The 20,314-nt window shown below is 40.5% G+C and overlaps 1 protein-coding gene across 1 annotated transcript; it reads right to left on the reverse strand.

Moving 5' to 3' along the window:
- Positions 1-256: 256 nt before the first annotated feature.
- On the reverse strand, positions 257-19,994 carry LOC113018042 (von Willebrand factor A domain-containing protein 5A-like). Its single transcript, XM_080288606.1, has 15 exons — positions 19,847-19,994; positions 8,222-8,269; positions 7,402-7,604; positions 7,084-7,306; positions 6,787-6,953; positions 6,598-6,712; positions 6,309-6,457; positions 6,139-6,227; positions 5,897-6,041; positions 4,663-4,742; positions 4,472-4,586; positions 4,209-4,367; positions 4,020-4,123; positions 1,232-1,452; positions 257-908 (listed from the first exon to the last, which is right to left on the reverse strand). The coding sequence occupies exons 2-15, from the start codon at positions 8,262-8,264 to the stop codon at positions 793-795; spliced, it is 1,929 nt and encodes a 642-aa protein (XP_080144732.1). The 5' UTR covers positions 8,265-8,269; positions 19,847-19,994; the 3' UTR covers positions 257-792.
- Positions 19,995-20,314: the final 320 nt, after the last annotated feature.

Raw genomic sequence — 20,314 nt, forward strand, 5'->3', positions numbered from 1 at the left:
CAATACAATGACTATGATAGCAAATACTGCTGATGCTGTCCATAGAGCATTTCATATTTAAATTTTTCAAGTTAAACAGAGTAAAACAGAAAACATTTATTTTTAGAAATGCACTGATGTGCAGATGTGTGTTACACTGACATTCAGCTTTTACTTACACGTATCTGGTAATGAACACATTGCCCTGCAGGAGCCAACCAGGATGTTAAAAAATGAGATTAAAATCTTTTATAAGAATTTTTTCAAAGGGCGTTTTTCATGTCATTGATTTAAACACTGATTAAATGTATGGGATCTTCATGTGGTCAGTCCGGATGCTTGCTCACCTACCTCCATGGTCCCTGCAGTATTTACAAAGCTTGATCACCATGCTTGATTTGTCAGATTGTTTAATTATTCATTGTTCTTCTGTGTTTAGTTTCTTCCTATCAGTATTTTTGATTCTTTGTAACAAACCCTTTGAAGAAAACAAGCCACATTTTGCTTTAACTGGCATGTTTTTGGATTCTGACTTCAGGAACCTCTAAACTGGTTCTAATGTTCTGCTCCAAGTTATCATTGAAGTACTTTTATTCATGTTCATCCGCCTTTGTCTTCAGGTTGTGTGTGACAATTAGTTTTTGCTTTTGTAGTAACAAATGTATAATTCCTCTAATACTCTTCATACTCAAAACTAAAATCTTCTGATTGCTATTTTTTAAAAATACGGGGATACTGCCGTGTCTCTCTGCTCTTAACATTATCACTGCCCTGCTTTCATTCACTCAGCTGCAGGTATACATGTGTTAAATCTCAGGGATGCAGCAAACGTCCATGCACACACGTACCTTCCAACGCCAATAACTCTGCTTTGTACTTACCTCTTCTTATAGGATGACCATGCAATACTGATCCAAATCTTAGTGTCACTTTAAGATTAAAAAAAAAAAAAAAAAAAAAGAGTGAGGGTATGAGGTCTGGATTGGACAGGAAGAAATGCAAAAATTGTTTGTTGTACTTTCATTCAGGTTTTTACTTCTTGCTAGTTTCTGATCTTTGGAGATCACTTTGGAAAACAAGCAACTACTACCTAACTACTTTGTTTTTAAGTTAAGTTTTTTAGGATTTAGAATTAACTCTATTATTCTGCAATTAAAGCAGTCATTACATTCACCTCATTGAAGTTCAGCCATCTTTATCTTCAGAGCTGTGGCTCACAGAGTTTTAGTTTGGGGATTTAAAATAAACTCACTGGGCGTCGGAATATTTCTGCGCACAAGAGGTCCTTGGATCACCCTGCTGTTGTCTTTGTTGACAGCAATGAAGGCAGTGAAAGAACTGCTCACTCCTGATTGGACACTGAGCCGCACCAACTTTTTCTTCACTTCTCCATCTTGCTGTCCTCTACTCTCTCTCTCCTCCAACTCCAGTGAGCGAATCAGAGTACGAGCACCCAACCTGTGGACTGTTAATCTGCAGACATGACACAAAAAAAACATCTTCTGTTCTAATGTCTATCATTTTACTAGATTAACTTATCAGTAACTTTGTCTATACCACTGCATCCTCTTCAGGGTCCTACAGAGGTGAAGTTTAATCCACCACTTTGGTAAAGAATCACAATGATAACATACCAAGTTTATCTGAAGACAGTAGAGTGATCCAATATATACAAGGATACAAACATACATACATTGAAATGCATGCATGCATTCATGAACTTTAGTTAATCAAGTTTAGTTCTTAAACATTATAAAGTGTTTACTGTATAGTGTAGAAATTGTTTAATGTATAATGTTACCATTTTTATTTTAATGAAATGACGTGTCCCCATTCTTATGTTTACTTTTTAGACACTCATCATCAAGCTCAGCAATAATAAGGTTCTAGATGTTAGAGTTAAATTACCCTTTAAATTTTTGGTTAAAACAGCTTCATTTATTCCCGTGTTTTCTGAATCATGAAATTTGAACTACAGGAAATGAAGCCAGTTGGTTTTGGGCAGATAATGGCTGCAACCATAGCTGGAGTGGCCATCGGGCATACCGGGCATTTGCCCGGTGGGCCGCTGGCGATTTTTTGTTTTTATGGGCCAATGGATTTTTTTTTAATTTTTAGTTGTTTTTTTTTTAGGAAGGGTATATATAATGAAAGGTGTTGGATTGGCCAATTGGTCATGATCGACTCTGGGCTGGAACAATTACAGCCGAGGAGGCCGGATGCACCCTCCCCCTTGTTTAGCAATCACGTGATTTTCGCGCATTGCATGCCGGGAACTCGTGGCAAAACAATCTAAGTACCGCATCAAATGCAATCATTTGCAGCACCGCAAAATGTTCATTCTCCGGTTCCAATACCTTCTTGTTTTTTCTTTGCCGCACAAAAAAGGAATGTACAAAACAAAAGGAGAACAATGCCGGTCCATACAAAGACAGACTTGATGAAAAGTCAAAGAAAAGATACGAGGAAAAAATCAAAGGAGTGAAAGGGTTAGACCCTTACGAGCACACAGAGTGGACAAAAGACGTTAGCGTGCTGCCCAACTTTCACCACGCTCAGATTTATAATTATACGGTTCTTGGAGTGAGTGCATACACTCATGAAGTTTAGTAACTTCAGGTCACTGCAACAAGCCCAGGTACAGTTTACCGACGGATGGGTGCAGGACCTTGAAATGCACCGTGTAGAACGAAAGGACCATCGTAAGAACAAAGGTAAGTTTACCAGTCTCACAAATCGTCGTCATAAACACACATTCGTTAACCATTTATTAATAGGACCTTTGAGCTCAACGGTAATTAATTAGTAGTGGAAATAATTTCTGGTAGCATCACAGAAATGTAGCAGTGACAATAATATTGTATGTTGTAATCGCACCGGACAATTAGTGATACAAAACAACTGTTTTATCTTGTGAATAAAAGTATATGTTTTTGTCAATGTACCATAATAACAGAAGCGAAACGCAATATTGTGTGAAAGGAGCCAGCTGAGGTGGTTCGGGCATCTGACAAGGATGCCCCCTGGGCGCCTCCTGGGTGAGGTGTTCCAGGCATGTCCCACCGGGAGGAGGCCCCGGGGCAGACCCAGGACACGCTGGAGAGATTATATCTCTCGGCTGGCCTGGGAACGCCTTGGCATTCCCCCGGATAAGCTGGAGGAGGTGGCTGGGGAGAGGGAGGTCTGGGCCTCTTTGCTTAGGCTGCTGCCCCCGCGACCCGGCCTCGGATAAAGCGGATGAAGATGGATGAAGATGGATGGACAATTCACTATTTATGCACAATAAATAAAGGAGCATAGCACGACAATTTCTGTTCAGCGCCAGACTTGCTTGTAACCTATATCACCAATTATGTTAAGAAAAATGACGCATTAACTACTACAAAACTCTGACCTTTGTGGGAATGCTTGGAGCAGACTAACATGTGAGCTGGAGTGTTCTGAGACGTTATATTTGGTATATCCAGACCATCCGTCGGCTCTTACTTCGGAAACATGGCTTAAAAAATTTCTCTTCAACGACGTAATCCGATAAAAAGCAAAAAACAATCTCTTTACCCGTCGGCTTCCCGTGGCTGTCATGCGACCGGCTATTGCAGTTAATAATACAACAGCTTCTTGCCATTTTTTGGGTTTCTTTTTATCGCTGTGTAACTGAGTTCAATTGAAAGCCTGCGTGCGCTAGTACCTCTTGCCACAAGTTCCCAGAATCCTTTGCGGTTTTACCCCTGAATGACATCACATTTTCAATCTTTATCCTGGTGGGCTTGTCTCTAGTCAAAATGCCCGGGCCGATTTTTTGTCCCAGTCCAGCCATGGCTGCAACTGGAATATTAAATGAGTAAACCCTATTGTCAGAATATCAAACATAGAAATACACTGTAATTCATCATTGTTTCTAATGATGTATAGATGGAAAAAAAGGATGTGGTAAAACCAGGTCATAAAAATATCAAAGATATGCACAGTAATATGTTTGTGCATCTTAAATAAAGTAAACCAAACCAAAAGGGTGCTGTTGTTATTAAACTTTGTTTTACCCAGTGTCCTCTGCAGGTCTGAAACTGAAGTGCAGCTGGTTCTCAGAGGGATGACCTGCCAGGCTGTACTTCACCGTCACACAGCCCTCTGCTGCCTCTGAGCTCTGACACAGCATCACAGGGTCAGAAGTCACGTTAATTACTATCATCAAATATCTAAACAACAAAACGAGAAGATGCTGCTCTTACCTGTCCAGTAAGCTGGGCATAAATCAGTGACCTTTGACCCTGGAAAAGTGCAGTGATTGGTGGAGAGAGGACAGTGACAGACACTTCCTTTGGTAAATCCCATGTGACTGAGAAGTCGACCACAGTCGGCTGCAAAGCAAATCGCAGCGACTGCATCACCTGAAAAATAAAGAAAAACTCTCCAAATATACATCCTATACATATAACAAATATGTATCTGCTGCAATCTTTAATGTGACTTCTAATTGTGTTTCATGTCTTACTTTTGCTTGCATCCTGTCAGTCCTTGTGATGAACTGAGCATGACCTCCTCCTTCCTTTGCCATCCCATTGATGAGAGCAGAACTGGCCCCTTCCCCAATCCCAAAAGAGAAACACCTGCAATACAACAGTTTTCTTTAAGTACACAGAGGACATGTATTGTGTAGATATGGTTGTGGGTTTGTGGTTTCACCTGTGGGAATCTGAGTTCTTCTTTACCAGATCTATCACTTCTTTGGTGTCCCACACCTCTCCATCAGTAAAGACAAACAGCTAGAGAGGAGAGTTGGCACAAAAGGACATAACATCAGACCCACAAACACACAGCTTGTTCTGAGAGCTGAGTTAGGTTTCTGTCAAAGGAAAATTGTACATAGTGTATCCAGCTACATGAAATATGCTGGATTTTATGGATCACTAAGCAATCCACATGTCTACATGACTTTTCACATAAACTCTTGTGTGATAAACTTATTTAGCAACTAACCGCTTCCTGTTTTCTGAGAACAGACTTAGAGAAGAGGAACCTCAGCTCTGAGTTCCCGGAATAACTTTGTTACCTTTGTACACACACAAGCTTGTATAAATAAAGAACGCAGTAGGTCTAACCCGCCGCAAGGGTCTAAAGAAATAAACACGTGAAATAGGTTGAGTTCGCCGAAAGGAACTAAATTTAGACTGGTTTCAGAAGTAGCTGAAAGTACTTTGTGACAAATTATAAAAACGAGTGAATGTCTATGTCTATATGTGTTTTGGAAGTAAGTTGATTTTACAGCACAAATAAACTGCTGAACTACTTCCATCTTTGTGTATCCTGCAAAAGCCCACGTACTGGTGACAAAGGGGAAAGGTTGAGTTCCGCCTCATAAAACTGACACCGCTCCGTGAATCGCGCGGAGTAGAAGGGCGTGTCAGCCACCACCCCCGAGTCAAGTGTACCAGAGAAGGCTCTGCAGTTCTGTGACAATGGGGAATCAGCCCACCAAACTCACTGCTGACGAGCAGTGGCTAGAAAAGAAATGTCCAGGCGCCGGACAAATCAGTGCTTGTAGATGGAGAAATCCTAAGAAAACAAAATGTCCCACTTGGGAAGGGAAATGCAGCCCCTCAGTGCTAACACAGCTGAAGGAGGCTCTTTAAAAGAATTAGGAGAGAAAGGAAAGGAAAACGCACGCAAGAATCACAATACTTCCAGGCCTGGAAAGAAGAAGCAGTTAGGCGAGACGAAAACAAAAAGAAAAAAACAAGAGAAAAAAGATAAATAGTCAGAAAAACAGAACTTAACTGCCAGTATAGTAAAACCAGAAGACGAGACACTGTGCAGTCCTCGCAATCCTTTTATTAACGTCAGAGTTAGGCAAGCGGTAAGTAAGGTTAAGTTTCAAGGAAGTCTTGAGGAAACTGATCCAAGCCAGTGTGTGCGTTACCTGTCTAGGCTGACTGGGAATGCAAGGCTGAGTGTAAATATGTTTGAGGGGCTCCAGGATCGCTGTTCCTCCAAGATTAGCCTGGATCTGCTCAACGCTCTTCAGGGCCTCTTCCATGGTCTGCTGAGTGTACTCCACACTCTTACTGCCATCACACAGACACCAATACACACGCATGTAACACAAAAGACACAAAAACATGAAAGGAATAATTGTGTTGGGCTGACAGATCTGAGCCTTACGGGAAGATGTGTTCATATCTGGACCCAAAACCATAGATGTTAAAATAGCATCCCATTGGTAAGCTCTTCAACAGGAGCAGTAGAGTATCCTTAAGAGAACAGGGAAAAGATGGTGAGTCCACTGTGTGAGAGGAACACTATAAAAAATTTATGACTGTAAGAACAGATACCTTGGCACTGCGGATCCGAGTATTACTCATACTTCCAGATCGATCCATTAAGAACACAAACTCTCCACATGAAGCCACTGAAGACATCACAGACTGGGAGAACTCAGGGTACAGACTCACCATCACCACTGGATCACCCATCAGAGAGCCTGAAAAATATTACGGACAGAAAAATAACCAAAAATTGTTTTTGCTGTTTACTCCAACATCTTTAACTACTGAGTTAAAGAAGACGGATAATGATTTTTTTTTTTTTAATTTCAAAACAGCAAATCTCATTTTCACTCACCCGGCTCAGCAGAGGCCTGTCCTGCCTCCACCACAGCGGTGGGCTGGTGGGCGTCTTTGTAATAAATCAGCAGTTCAACATCTCTGTCAAACTTGTGTCCTGCAGCCAGCTTGACCTGCACACCACAAACACATTCATATTTAGTTCTCAGTTATAAGTACAGAGCAGACACAGCAGCACTCTACCTACCGTGGCCTGGGTTTGATCAGTGTTGAGGTACTGGAGAGGGTCCAGGGAACAGTTGGACTCTACTTTAGAGATTGGATGAGGAGAGGACACTCGGGCAGAGAAAGACAGACTGTAGGGCACCAGAGAGGCTGGAACAGAAGTCACCTGGACTCCTGCACCTTCACTACCTGTACTTGACATTAGAGATAGTTGCAAATCACTGTGGTACATTTTTACTGGGACTCATGCTTGTTACAAGCATGATTGTTTTGTGATAAATATTTAACTAAATTAATAAGTGTTGGATGATTTTCCTACCCTGAGGCTGGTATCGAGGGTTGAGCACAGCAGGCAGACAGAACCTCAGACCATCATCAGCCTGCACAGCCAGCTCAGTCACGTACTCCAACCTGATGGAGGCGCTCTCTCCTGGAGGCAGACTGCCCACACTCAGAGAGAATATATCTGGACTCTGATCGCTCTCCTCCAATAGGAAGGCCTGCTGACCGGAGCTCAGAGCATCATCATACTCCTCACGAGCCTGAAGGACAGGTGACACATGTCAGTGACATTCACTGTGTTTATTGTTATTTTGAATCTTACTTATAATCAGGTTATATTTACTGTCCAGCTCACCTTCTGTTTCTCCTTCACCTCAGCTACAATCTGTGTCTGTCCGATCTTAGCACTGAAATGACAGACAGCAGCGTCTCCAGGCAGAGGGAAGACAACAACAGCCTCTAATGGTTTGTCCTCCTTATTCTCGTAGTTCAGGGTGGAGACCACTGTAGCCACATGGTTCCTCACCTCCAGCTCCACCTCAATGCTCTTCAGAGGAACTAAAAGAAACAGAACAATCATAAATACATAAACCATACAGGTTTTAAAAATGGTTGTTTCTTGTGTTACATTTCAGCCACACAAAAGTTAGCCATTAAACCAAGCTGGTACTTAAACATGACTGTCCAACAGTGTTGCAAAGTTTATTTGTTTATTTATATTATTATTCATTTATTTATTTTTGTTTGTTTTTTGTATCCATCATTTTTCTTCTGTGCTTTTGTATCACAGGGATATACTCTGCATTAATCGTAGCCATATGCAGCAGTACACTACTGTCCAAGATGCATATGATCAACTTCACAGAGTAAGCTTGATGCCATCCAGAACTTTTCACCAGTGGGTGTGGGAGAAGCACAACATTTTCTTATGTATACTTTGGTCAGCAGAAGGTGAAAATGGCCATGAACCTCAATGCAATTTTCATGTTGATAACCTAAAGAGCAAATGACCATCCAGCTATTGAAATCGGTTTGTTGAGTATTGTCTCAGTCATGGGGAAATAATCATTTATTATTATGAGCCACTACAAATAAAAAAGTCATTACATTTGAATTTTAGATGAATGAAAAGAGGCTGGAGAGTAAACAGAAGCCCCTTTACTTTCTGTCAGTACCTGGTTCCTTCTGGAGAGTTAGCAGACCACAGCGGTTCATCATTGTACCTGTGAAACAGAAACATCTGAGGACTTAGTGTTGAAATAACATTCATAGGTGCTCTACATTTCAGACATTCTTTAGCTATCTATCTATGTAAAAAAAAAAAATATTTCCAAATTAATCTTATCAGATAATGTTGTGGTTATGACTATCACAAATTTTGATGATCGGACTTCCAGTATTATAATTGTTTTAATACTTATTGGTTGAGGGTTAAAATGTTCACTTAATGTTCCACTGGTGACTATAATAAACAACGACAGCAGGACCTCCTCTCAAAAATCCAAGTTTGAACCAACCATTACTTTCACTCTCGTTATCTTCTTCCTGTGATCGACCTCACAGAGTTTAAAAACAGCATGAATATCTCAGATTTAATGGTTAATTGTAGCCACACAGACTTTGCTTATGGAATCACATCATATACATATAAATCATTGTGAAAGCATCTATATTACTACCCTAAGGTTGTCATGTAAGCATACAGAAATCTGATGTTGCACATAATGTACAAAATATCATTCATTTTGCAAAGTTATAAAACATGTTAATTAATTGTAAAACAAAAATGTTTATTTTTCTGTTGCTTGCACTTTTATTCAATGTAGTTTACTCAAAAGCTTATTTACTATCATCTGAACACAAAGTGTTAGGGTCCCTGGGTCGTTGACCCAGTGTTTTGTGTTTTTGGTTCTTTGATTTTGTTATTTCATTATATTCTAGCTTTGCTTTATGGGTTTTAGGATCATTCTTAGTTTAGGTTCTCTGGGTGGGGTTGGTTAGAGTTTTAGTGTTCTGGTTTTCTGTCTGTGTTCCATAGTTGCCGTCTCCCCTGTCTGCTGTATCCCCACATCCAGTCAGTGTCTGTGTCTGCCCTGGTCCCACGTCTCTGTTCCCTTTGTTATAGTGCCTGCCTGTGAGTCTGTGTTATGTTTCCTGTTTTACTTTGAAAGTCCATATCTGATGTTAATGTGTCTGGTTTTGTGTTCGAAATTTGTGTCCAGTACTCCAGTAGCTATGTAACACGTACGTAATCCAATTCCACAACACGATGTGATGAGGGAATCAGCTGTGTTTTGCTGCCCATTTTATTTTGAATCTGGCGCGAACCGGTGAACCAGTTCCTGAATCAGTCACGTGGTACGGACTGCCCGCGAGGCCTCGAACGTCACTGCATACGTAATCAACGCAAGCCTCGATACGCGCTTCAGAAAAACGCCCCCGCGATTACCCGATTCGAAGCTTCGACACACAGGACACATCACTAATAAAAGCTGAGTTTTGAGCTACTTTCCGTCTCCGAGTGTCTGCACTTTGGGTCCTTCTACTTCCACTCCTGCCTGCACACAGCCTTAACCTGACACAAAGTGAGTTTTCCAGAATATCAAGTACATGTTATTTATGTTGCATTTATGACAAAATCTACCATTTGTTATTTTGATGCCACTATAAAAGAACTAAAGTATACACACAACCATCCAACCCAGAAATGCAATCTGTCCAGCATCTGTGGGGTTAGCCCTAAGACGTCCTCCTGGTACAATACAAACAAAGGGTGAAACAGGAAGTTCCGGTTCAGAGGAAGGTCGCGCGCTGGACGGATCAATCGGTGGCCGCGTTACAGGACGCACTCGATGACGCAGACTGGGGCATGTTCAGAAACAGCTCCGACGATGACGTCAACGTGTTTACGGAAGCGGTTGTGGGATTCATCGGGAAACTAGCGGATGATACCGTGGAGACAAAGACTATCACAACGTTTCCCAACCAGAAGCCGTGGGTGGTTAAAACCATCCGCGACGCTCTGAGATCCCGCACCGCTGCCTACAACACGGGACTCATGACGGGGGACATGGACCCGTACAAAGCCGCGTCATATAACGTGCGGAGGGCGGTGAAAGAGGCGAAGCAGCGCTACGGGAGGAAACTAGAGTCACAACTCCAACAGAGTGACTCTAGGAGCCTGTGGCGGGGACTAAGGACAATAACGGACTATAAAGCACCAACAACCGGTATGACGAACGCGGCCGTGACTCTGGCAGACGAGCTGAACACTTTCTATGCTCGCTTCGAGGCTGCAGCTAAGGTCTCCAACAATGCTAGTGTTAGCGGCGCTAACGGCTGCAGACAGGAAGATACTGCCAGCACCGGAAACGTGCTCGTCATCTCCGAGCATGAAGTAAGGAGAGCCTTCAAGAGAGTGAACACCAGGAAAGCAGCAGGACCAGACGGCATCCCAGGTCGTATCCTAAGAGACTGCGCATACCAGCTAGCTCCTGTGTTCACTGAGATATTCAACATCTCTTTATCTCAGTCGGTGATCCCCACATGCTTCAAAGAGTCCATCATTGTTCCTGTCCCGAAGAAACCCCACCCTGCTTCTCTCAATGACTATCGCCCTGTAGCCCTCACCTCAGTAGTGATGAAGTGCTTTGAACGCCTGGTCAGAGACTTCATCATTTCTTCACTACCAGACACACTGGACCCACTACAGTTCGCTTACCATCCAAATCGTTCCACAGACGATGCCATCTCTCATCTCCTCCACACATCACTCACTCACTTGGACACTAGAAGGGGGAATTATGTTAAAATGCTCTTCATAGACTACAGCTCTGCATTTAACACCATAATTCCCTCCACACTCACCACCAAGCTGGAGCATCTGGGACTCAGCTCATCTATGTGTCAGTGGATCTCCAACTTCCTAACTGGCAGACCACAGGCAGTAAGGATGGGCGGACATGTCTCAGCCTCCACCACTCTCAGCACTGGAGCCCCCCAGGGGTGTGTTCTGAGCCCCCTGCTGTACTCTTTGTACACATATGACTGTGTGGCCACTACCAGCTCCACCACCATCATCAAGTTTGCTGACGACACCGTCGTGGTGGGCCTGATCTCTGATAACAACGAGACGGCCTACCTGAAGGAGATTAGGAATCTGGAGAACTGGTGCCAGAGGAACAACCTCCTTCTAAACGTCAGTAAGACAAAGGAGCTGATAGTGGACTTCAGCACTAAGCAGGAGAGGAACTACCAGACCCCCGTCATCAACGAGTGCCCAGTGGAGAGAGTGGACAGCTTCAAATACCTCGGAGTTCACATCACGCAGGACCTGTCATGGTCCTGTCACATCAACACCGTGGTGAAAAAGGCCCGACAGCGTCTCTACCACCTCAGACGCTTGAGAGACTTCCAACTGCCCTCCAAGGTGCTCAGGAACTTTTACTCGTGCACCATAGAGAGCATCCTGACGGGAAACATCTTAACCTGGTTCGGGAACAGCACCATGCAGGACAGACGAGCTCTACAGAGGGTTGTGCGGTCAGCTGAGCGCACCATCCGCTCCGAGCTCCCTGACCTGCACTCAATCTACAGCAGGCGGTGCTGGACCAAGGCCAGGAAGATCGTGAAGGACCTCAGCCATCCCAACAACAGACTGTTCTCTCTGTTGAGGTCAGGAAAGCGATTCCGCTCCCTGAAGACCAACACAGAGAGACTGAGGAGGAGCTTCTTCCCGCAGGCGATACGGTCTCTCAATCACACCACCACACAGTACTGACCCACACATATGGTTCTTACACACACACTGGACTTTGGTTTTGCACAACACTGGTCACTATATTCTTCATTTCCGGTTAATACTTGTACAGCTGCTGTTATTGTGTATATATTTATTTATATTTAGATTTCTTCATACATTCTTATATAGTTCTATATTGTGTATTTTGTTGTACAGTTATTTTATTTTCAACTTTAATTTATATATTTTATCTTATTCTTCCCAGTTAAATTTACCCTTCATTCTAATTTGTGTTGTACAGTTATTTCATTTTTAACCTTAATTTATATTTTATTCCTTCCTAGTTAAATTTACCCTTTTTAATTTTTCATATTTATTTCCTATCTTATTCATAGCCTTTTCCTTTTTTGTTCTCTTTAGGTCACGAGCAGTTGTCCAAGCATTTCACTACATATCGTACTGTGTATGACTGTGTACGTGACAAATAAAATTTGAATTTGAATTTGAATTTGGTAAGACATGCAGGAAATACCTCCTCTATGCATCCTGGAACAATGTACCATATTTTCTTCACCAGTTTTTCACACTGATATTGTGTGAGCATCAGTGCTTTGTTCTCGGTTCTAAAAGTCCAGGAAACTGCCCTGTTTGGCCTGTATGAATATTCATCCACATAGCCTCAACCAGTATTTTCTGAATGCCTCAAATTGTGGGAAAGTTCAGTTTATAAACAACACCAGATCATTTCAAGAATGATCAGAAATTCACCAGGAGCAGAGCAAACTAGCTGCTCGAAAACCAGCAGAGTCACATGACAACATAATAAGACTTTGGAAGTACAGGTTTCACACGTTTCTGCCTGAAAACACTGGATTTAATAGTTAGACTAATACATTTTTACATGACAAACACGATGCCTTCTTTTTCTCAGTCAATGTCGGCCCTGCGTTGTTTTGGTTTAGTCAACAAAATTTCTGAGAAGTTAGAGGGCAAGTAAAATTCAACACAATCACGCAATTATTCCATCATATTCCAAAATTCATTAAAAGCCATCCTTCACAGTTGACATGATACTTTCAACATATTTCTACTTTGGTTCACTTACTCTAGAAGTAGGATCTTAAACTGCTTAAACACCCAAGAAATTAAAGGACAACTACTCAACTGAAAAAACATTTCAAAGCAATGTGTCAACATCATGTTAAAAATGTATTTAAAATTATACATGACAGTTAAATGAAATTGGATTTTTCTTCTTGAACACTCACGTGTGCAGGTTTTTTTTTTTCCTCATTCCACTGCATAATTCTGGAGAAATTTAACGGACATTTCTGGTCTAATTCAACATATCCAATCAAATATAACATCACATAAAAAATTAATTAAAATCATCCTTGACATGAAATCCTCAGTTGATTACTCCTCTGGGTTACTCCGCTACATGTGTGCCAATTTTTGAATATGACACAGTCCTGATCAAAAGGTTAAGACCAATTGAAAAATGGCGGATAAATAACTAAAATATTTTTGATGGTGCAGGCACAGTTTAAAGTGGAGCTGGAGTCTGTTTACGCACCGAATGAGCAAAGAGGCAGAGCCATTAGTTGGGGGAGAAAGAGACTGACAAATGAAATATGACGGATGAAACGAAAAGAAAAATGCAATTTCTAATAGAAAACAGTGAGCAGCTCATTTTGATAGACACGTATTTTCTTTTTCTTTACGATATTTATTATTTCTCATTAATACGACAAAGTATTTCTTATCAGATTACTCAATGGAATAATCGATAGATTAATAATCTATAGTTACAGCCCTGGTTGAATTTGAGTAACTGTCTTTTAACTTCTCGGGAATTTTGCAGTTGATTGAGATGAAACTGAGTGTTGTTGCGGTCACATTGAAGATTCCATTGAATTGTGAAGTAAGAAGCACATTACCAGCGAAAGTGAAAAGAAAAATAAATGAAAACTTCACTGGGGAAAACAATGGTCCTGGAGCTTTATTTCTCTTAACTTCCTCTGTGCGTTTGTGTGGGTGTCTCGATTAGCAAACAAGAAGATATCCAACGCTTCACGGTAGGATAAGAGGCGGCTGGTTTCTATGGAACGCCAGGACTGCCATAATGAATTAATTAAATACACCATTAAATAATTAATTAAATGTGGCAATAATTAATTAAAATTGGAATTAATTAAATAAATAGTTATGACACATGTAATTAATTAATTATTGACACATTTAATTAATTATTTATGTATTTCACATTTTAATTAATTATTGACACATTTAATTAATTATTGACACATTTAATTAATTATTTAATGATATATTTATTTATTTCATTTTGGCAGTCCTGACGCCTGGCTCTCGTCATGAAATAATTTTATCTGTCAGCCTCACCCATCAAACTCAGGGGGTGGGGTTAACGCTGCCCATGCAGCTTCTCTAACATTTGATTGGTTGCCGTGCAAAGTAAGTCAAAACAGGTCGATCCTAGAAAATCGATTGCTTGTGTAGACTTGGGGCAGCCAGTTATCCCAGAATGCAGATCAAATCACAAGCAGCAATGGTGGTGGTGTAGTTTTAAAATACCCCGTTTTTCTGTCACCAGCTACACTTTTAACAGTGTTTTAGCCGCGAATGTCGCGACGTATGTCTGGTCAGGTTGTCAACATAGAACATGTTTGCAAAAGTGCTCAGATGTTTTCAGAGATTTCACTAGCTCTGCTAACAGTTAGCATGCAGAGTGCACCGAGGGGGTTACGTTAACCGGTTTGTTTACATATTCCACTCTCCGTGTTCCACATGTTGCATTCGCAGATTCTCATTTTCACCGAACGATCGTCTCTTTCCGCCTGGTCTTGTGTCTCTGTGCTTCTGTAACATAAAGAACGAGCTGACATTTTTCTCACGAAACCAGCGATCAGCTCAACAGACCCTCAGTTTACCTGCATGCATCCTCCTCCTCATCTGTCAGCTGTTTAACACCTGCTGCTAATTCAAGAAACACGCCTAGTTACCTGGTGATAGTCACAGTTTAACTGGGCAGCCGGTGCTCGATATAACGCAATGTCAGCGCATTTTTCTGCACAAGATAAGTAAATATAGTGTTTTCCCCGAGCGCAGAGCTGCTGGAGCTCGTTTCCTTACAGAGCACTTTATAGGCGAACAGCTTCATCAGCGGCTGATGTCCAATCACCGGCACACAGCTTTCAAACCTCAGCTGAGTTTTAGCTCTCAGTGGTTAAACGCTGGACTACATTCACTCAGGTTCTGTCTGTCGGGTCACGTTTACTTCGCTGTTTTATTTACAACTGAGCAAATCGGTTTGGCTGAGGTTAAAGTTACGTTTCATAACTGCATAGTTTCACAGACGTTTAATGGTTCACTGGCACATGTGTTAGACTGAACTATCATCTAAATATCATCTGTTTTTTAATAGTTATTCAACTGTATTCTAAGCACCAGCTGTCTGTTAGAATGTGATTTTTTTTCTCTCTCTGTTGGCAGAGGTATAAAAATGCGCAGGAAAATCTGACGTGCATGACGAACTTCACCGACGATATTTAGGGAGGAATAAACACACATCAAACATAAATGAACCATTTGTCTGTCTCCATAATTGAGAGCATTTTCTCTTCTTATGTCAACACTCTCTCTCTTTTTTTTTTTTTTTTTTTTGCTTTTTCGGTCATGTTATGTTTACCTGTCAAAGGCTTGTTACAAACTATGAAACACATTGTGCAGACTTCTGGATGTTAGAAGAAAACGAATACTGCTCATGAATGAGACTAAAGGCAGGAAGGTGTCCTTTAAAACTAAACATGTTAATAGGACCTCCCTGTTTATATCATAATTTATGATATAGCACGTGTATTTCAGTAATAGCCTGCTGAGGCCACTATACGTGCTGGCCTCATATCAAATGTGAAGGCAGACTGAGTCTATGTTTGACGTTTTTTATATCTAATCTTCCTTTTCAAACATTTAAACAGCAGCGAGTCTGCAGCTGAGGGAATACAAATTCAAATTGTCGGAACAGGTTTGCTCGTTTCTTGGATTCATTTGGTGATTTATTAAATCTATAACTGTTATTCTAATCTGCTGCTGAGTCTCTTACACTTTTCTTTATGCTGTATATTTTCACGTCTCTGGAATAGTTGGAAGTTAGATAGTCAGCTGGGAAACTTTGTGTTAACTCATGGAGCTGAGGATATCGTGGATATGCTGACCTCGCTGCGTGGTGTACAGAGCGAGGTCAGCATGATTAATATTCACAATAAAAATATTAGCCGAACATCATGAAGTCTGTATGTGTTTCATAGTGTCGAACAACCTTTGTACAGTTAAAGCCAGCAGTTACTACATGACGGAAACACCAACGTTATCTCTTTTATGTGTTTATACACAGGTCACGCTGATTACTGAACAAAAACCCAAAGATCAGATGTTAAACAGATTTATTTTCTCTCTCTCCTCCTTAAACATGTTTTTAATGTTAGTTATAATTCAGAATTGGCGACTGAAACACGTAGGACACATAAGAACATCAGGAAATAAAACATCGATAAATATAACCTCAGTAAAAGAAGTCAGCGGGGGTTACTACAGCTGTGTACCGGGGCCTGCGCTTTGTCGGTGGGATTGCTTGCGAGGCGAGCGGGTCTATCCCACGCTTTGCCGTGAGACTGGGCAGACATCTCCGAAATCATCGAAACACTTTTGCAAAGAGGCTGTATCTTGACAAACCGACCAGACACATGAAGATTAAACCACTACATTCTCGGCTAAAAAAATATTAAAACGGTATTTGGTAACACACAAACAGGGTTTTTCAAAGCTCAGTTCTGTTAGCTTCCACATGCCGGTTGTTGTGTGCTAGAAACAATGGCCACCAGGCCAAAGCAATGGTTTTGACTCGATCAGCGTTAACCCCGCCCCCTGAGTTTGATGGGTGAGGCTGACAGATAAAATTATTTCATGATGAGAGCCAGGCGCCAGGACTGCCAAAATGAAATAAATAAATATATCATTAAATAATTAACCCTTTAAGACCTACCATAGAACCAGGTTCGCCAGAGCTTATATTATATTTTTACATGCTGTGGAGCCATTTTTGGGAGCATTTCAAGTTGCTATACATCAATACAACCATTATAGCCCAAACTTTAATAATATGTCTGCATTAGGTGCATAGTAATTACATAAATTGCAAAAAAGTGCAATAAACTACAAAAAAATTGAAAATCGTTTTTGTTTTTTTAACATATATTTCTAGTTAGAGAAATTTAAGAGGCTTATCCCTCAAAACTGTAAATACAAAAAAGTTACACAAACTAGTTTCCCACCACAGGAAATTTATTTTGAGTGTCTTCATAGTTTTATTTTTGAAATACACCAATTTTTATATACTGCAGGAAAAACGAAAATAAATATTATAGTGCAAATTTGCAAAATAACAGCATATGCATCAAAATAAACTATTTCCAGCAGTGCAATATGAGTCCTAAGCATCCCAGAAACGACACAGAAAGTCATAAACTCAAACATAACTTTTTAAAACACATAACAAGTAAAACACAAGCTCATAAGGGCCCGATCGTAAAAAACTACATTTCCGCAAAATGACGTCACTTCCGGTTTCGGGCAGGTCATGCGGTCATGTGATAGTTCGCGCTGATGGACGTAGGAAGTGTTACAAACAGCTGATGGATCGGCGAAGCGTGTTTCTGGAATATCATGTTTTTGTTGCTGCAAGTGATTTTTATGCAGTTTTTGCAAAGCTATATGTGGAAGGAAACTGTGACCTAGGACAAGCTGATGGCATAAGATGTAAGTACAACTCCTCCAGTTTCATATGCAAAAAAAATTATTGTGCTAGCTTAAGTGGTTGCAGAGCTACCGGGATTTAAAAATAGTTACGCAAAACAGAGCGTGCCCGCTCCGATCGGCTGTAAAGGGTTAATTAAATGTGTCAATAATTAATTAAAATGTGAAATACATAAATAATTAATTAAATGTGTCAATAATTAATTAAAATGTGAAATACATAAATAATTAATTAAATGTGTCAATAATTAATTAATTAAATGTGTCAATAATTAATTAAAATGTGAAATACATAAATAATTAATTAAATGTGTCAATAATTAATTAATTACATGTGTCATAACTATTTATTTAATTAATTAATTCCAATTTTAATTAATTATTGCCACATTTAATTAATTATTTAATGGTGTATTTAATTAATTCATTATGGCAGTCCTGGCGTTCCATAGGTTTCACCCCGACGCACAAATGATGGTTCACTTGACCGCGGTTGTTCTGTGCGCGCTCATAAAAAAAGGGGGTGGCTGGCGCTTTACTGCTCACGTGACACTTCTAATGGATTCCGCTCAATACATTAAGAGATTTAATCAGGTGAAGATGATTAAAAATCTATAGCGAACAGAATTTGATAGTGACACGAATACTTGGAAATAAAGAAATACTTCTTTGTGCAGAAAATTTCTTCTCATTTTACACACAATGTTGAAATTAAAATATTGAGTTTTTTTTAATTTTATTTTAATGCTGAGTGCGCTCTCAGTACTGCTGTTTATTTAACGCCACATCTGCATATTAGAACTCTGAAACATTAAACATTTTAACATTACTAACCTGTAGACGCTTCGATTTGTTAAGAAATCAAATCAATACATTTTAAATAGATCAATGAAATACTCAATTCAATCAATAAAATTGACCAAATTGATAATTCCATCCATCCGCTTCCGCTTATCCTTTTCAGGGTCGCGGGGGGGCGCTGGAGCCTATCCCAGCTGTCATAGGGCGAGAAGCAGGGTACACCCTGGACAGGTCGCCAGTCTGTCGCAGGGCCAACACACAGGAACAGACAACCATTCACATTCACTCGCACATTCACACCTAGTGGCAATTTGGATTATGCAATTAACATGCAGCTTGTGGGGATAGGACGGTGGGGGGAAGCCGGAGTTCCCGGAGAGAACCCACGCAAACACGGGGAGAACATGTAAACTCCACACAGAAAGACCCCGGCCTGATGGTGGAATTGAACTCAGGACCTTCTTGCTGTGCGGCAACAGTGCTAACCACCTTGCTTGATAATTGTGTTGATTAAATTAGTATTCTTGAGGGCGTTCTGTGTTAGCAGCAGAATTTAAAACTGCAACTCTGAACATAACCTGCTCCTTACCAACACAATAGAGTGCGTTATAAAGAGTGCATGCTTTAGGGGGTGGTTCTCTTTTGTTTCTATAGTCCTGTATGAGCTCTGCATTTTAAAGAAGAAAACACTGCATTAGTAATTTATCTGAATTCATTCAGCGATAATCCGCACACAAATAACAATGAATACCCCTTGTAGTTGTCAGCACAGGGTGTGCCTGTGACTCATCATGCAGGGCAGTTCGCAGGCTAAACTTACTTTGGTCAGCAATTAGAACCCGTTTAAGTTACTTAAAAATAAAAATATCATTTATCCTTTAAATTATCTAAACATAATTTTAATGACTCGACACACGTATCGCAAAAATTGAATCTTGGCATCTACAAAGATTCGCATTAGATGCCACTAGAAACATCTGGATCACGTTACCACGCAGTGAAATGTTGGAAAACGCCATCAGAAAACACCAAAACCAGTTAAGCAGGAACACCGGGGACTTCTACGCTCTGATAACTTCCAGTCGGAGGCGTTTTCTGTGCAGACAATTAATGGCATCTCTTTGTTATTGTGACAGAGTGACTGTGCACCTACCTGCTAGTACGTGACACTTTCAGAATCTAAGGCAATAGTTCTTTTTCACTACACACAAAATTATGCAGTTTTGTGCCACTGAATAGTTTTGAAACTGTTTTGTCTGGGATCCGAAAACATTTGTTAAAAGGCAGTAATGAAAACTGAAAAAGCAACCAATGACGTGACAATGAACTGAGCGACAAACTCATAAAAAATGGAATTAGGTAAAATCAACACGTGAGATATGAAAATATGGCCGCCAGTGAAGAATGATGCGCAATAGAAGCTTACCTCTATTGATAGACGGGTGTATCCTGATAGGTTTACTGCACTCCTCTGTTCTTGTAGCAATGTTTACGCCACAAACAGCAGACTTTATTGAAAAAAGTCACTGCTACCGGGTACGTCCCATTTCCTTGTTTTTTCCACCAACCGATATGCACTGGGTGGGCGGAGCGTCAAATTGCAAAACATTTTTCCTTTGGATTGTTTTTTTTAGAATTCCTTCTGTGGTTTACATTTTTACTTTGCAATAGCTCTGAAGTCCTGAAAGGTCTCACGCTCACACTCTTACACTAAAAATAATTGTACTTCACGTGAAAGTCTTTGCTTATAATATATGGCATTATTGCATCCTCTTGTGAACAAGAGAAACATTTAGGAAACAGAATAGCGTTTTGTGAATATGTAAACTTTAACTGTTGACCCATTTCAGTTTGAAATGTAGAAAAAGTGCAATCACTGCTTATTCATTAATTA

This window comes from Astatotilapia calliptera, chromosome 14 (genome assembly GCF_964374335.1).
Source record: "Astatotilapia calliptera chromosome 14, fAstCal68.1, whole genome shotgun sequence".
NCBI lineage: Eukaryota > Metazoa > Chordata > Actinopteri > Cichliformes > Cichlidae > Astatotilapia > Astatotilapia calliptera.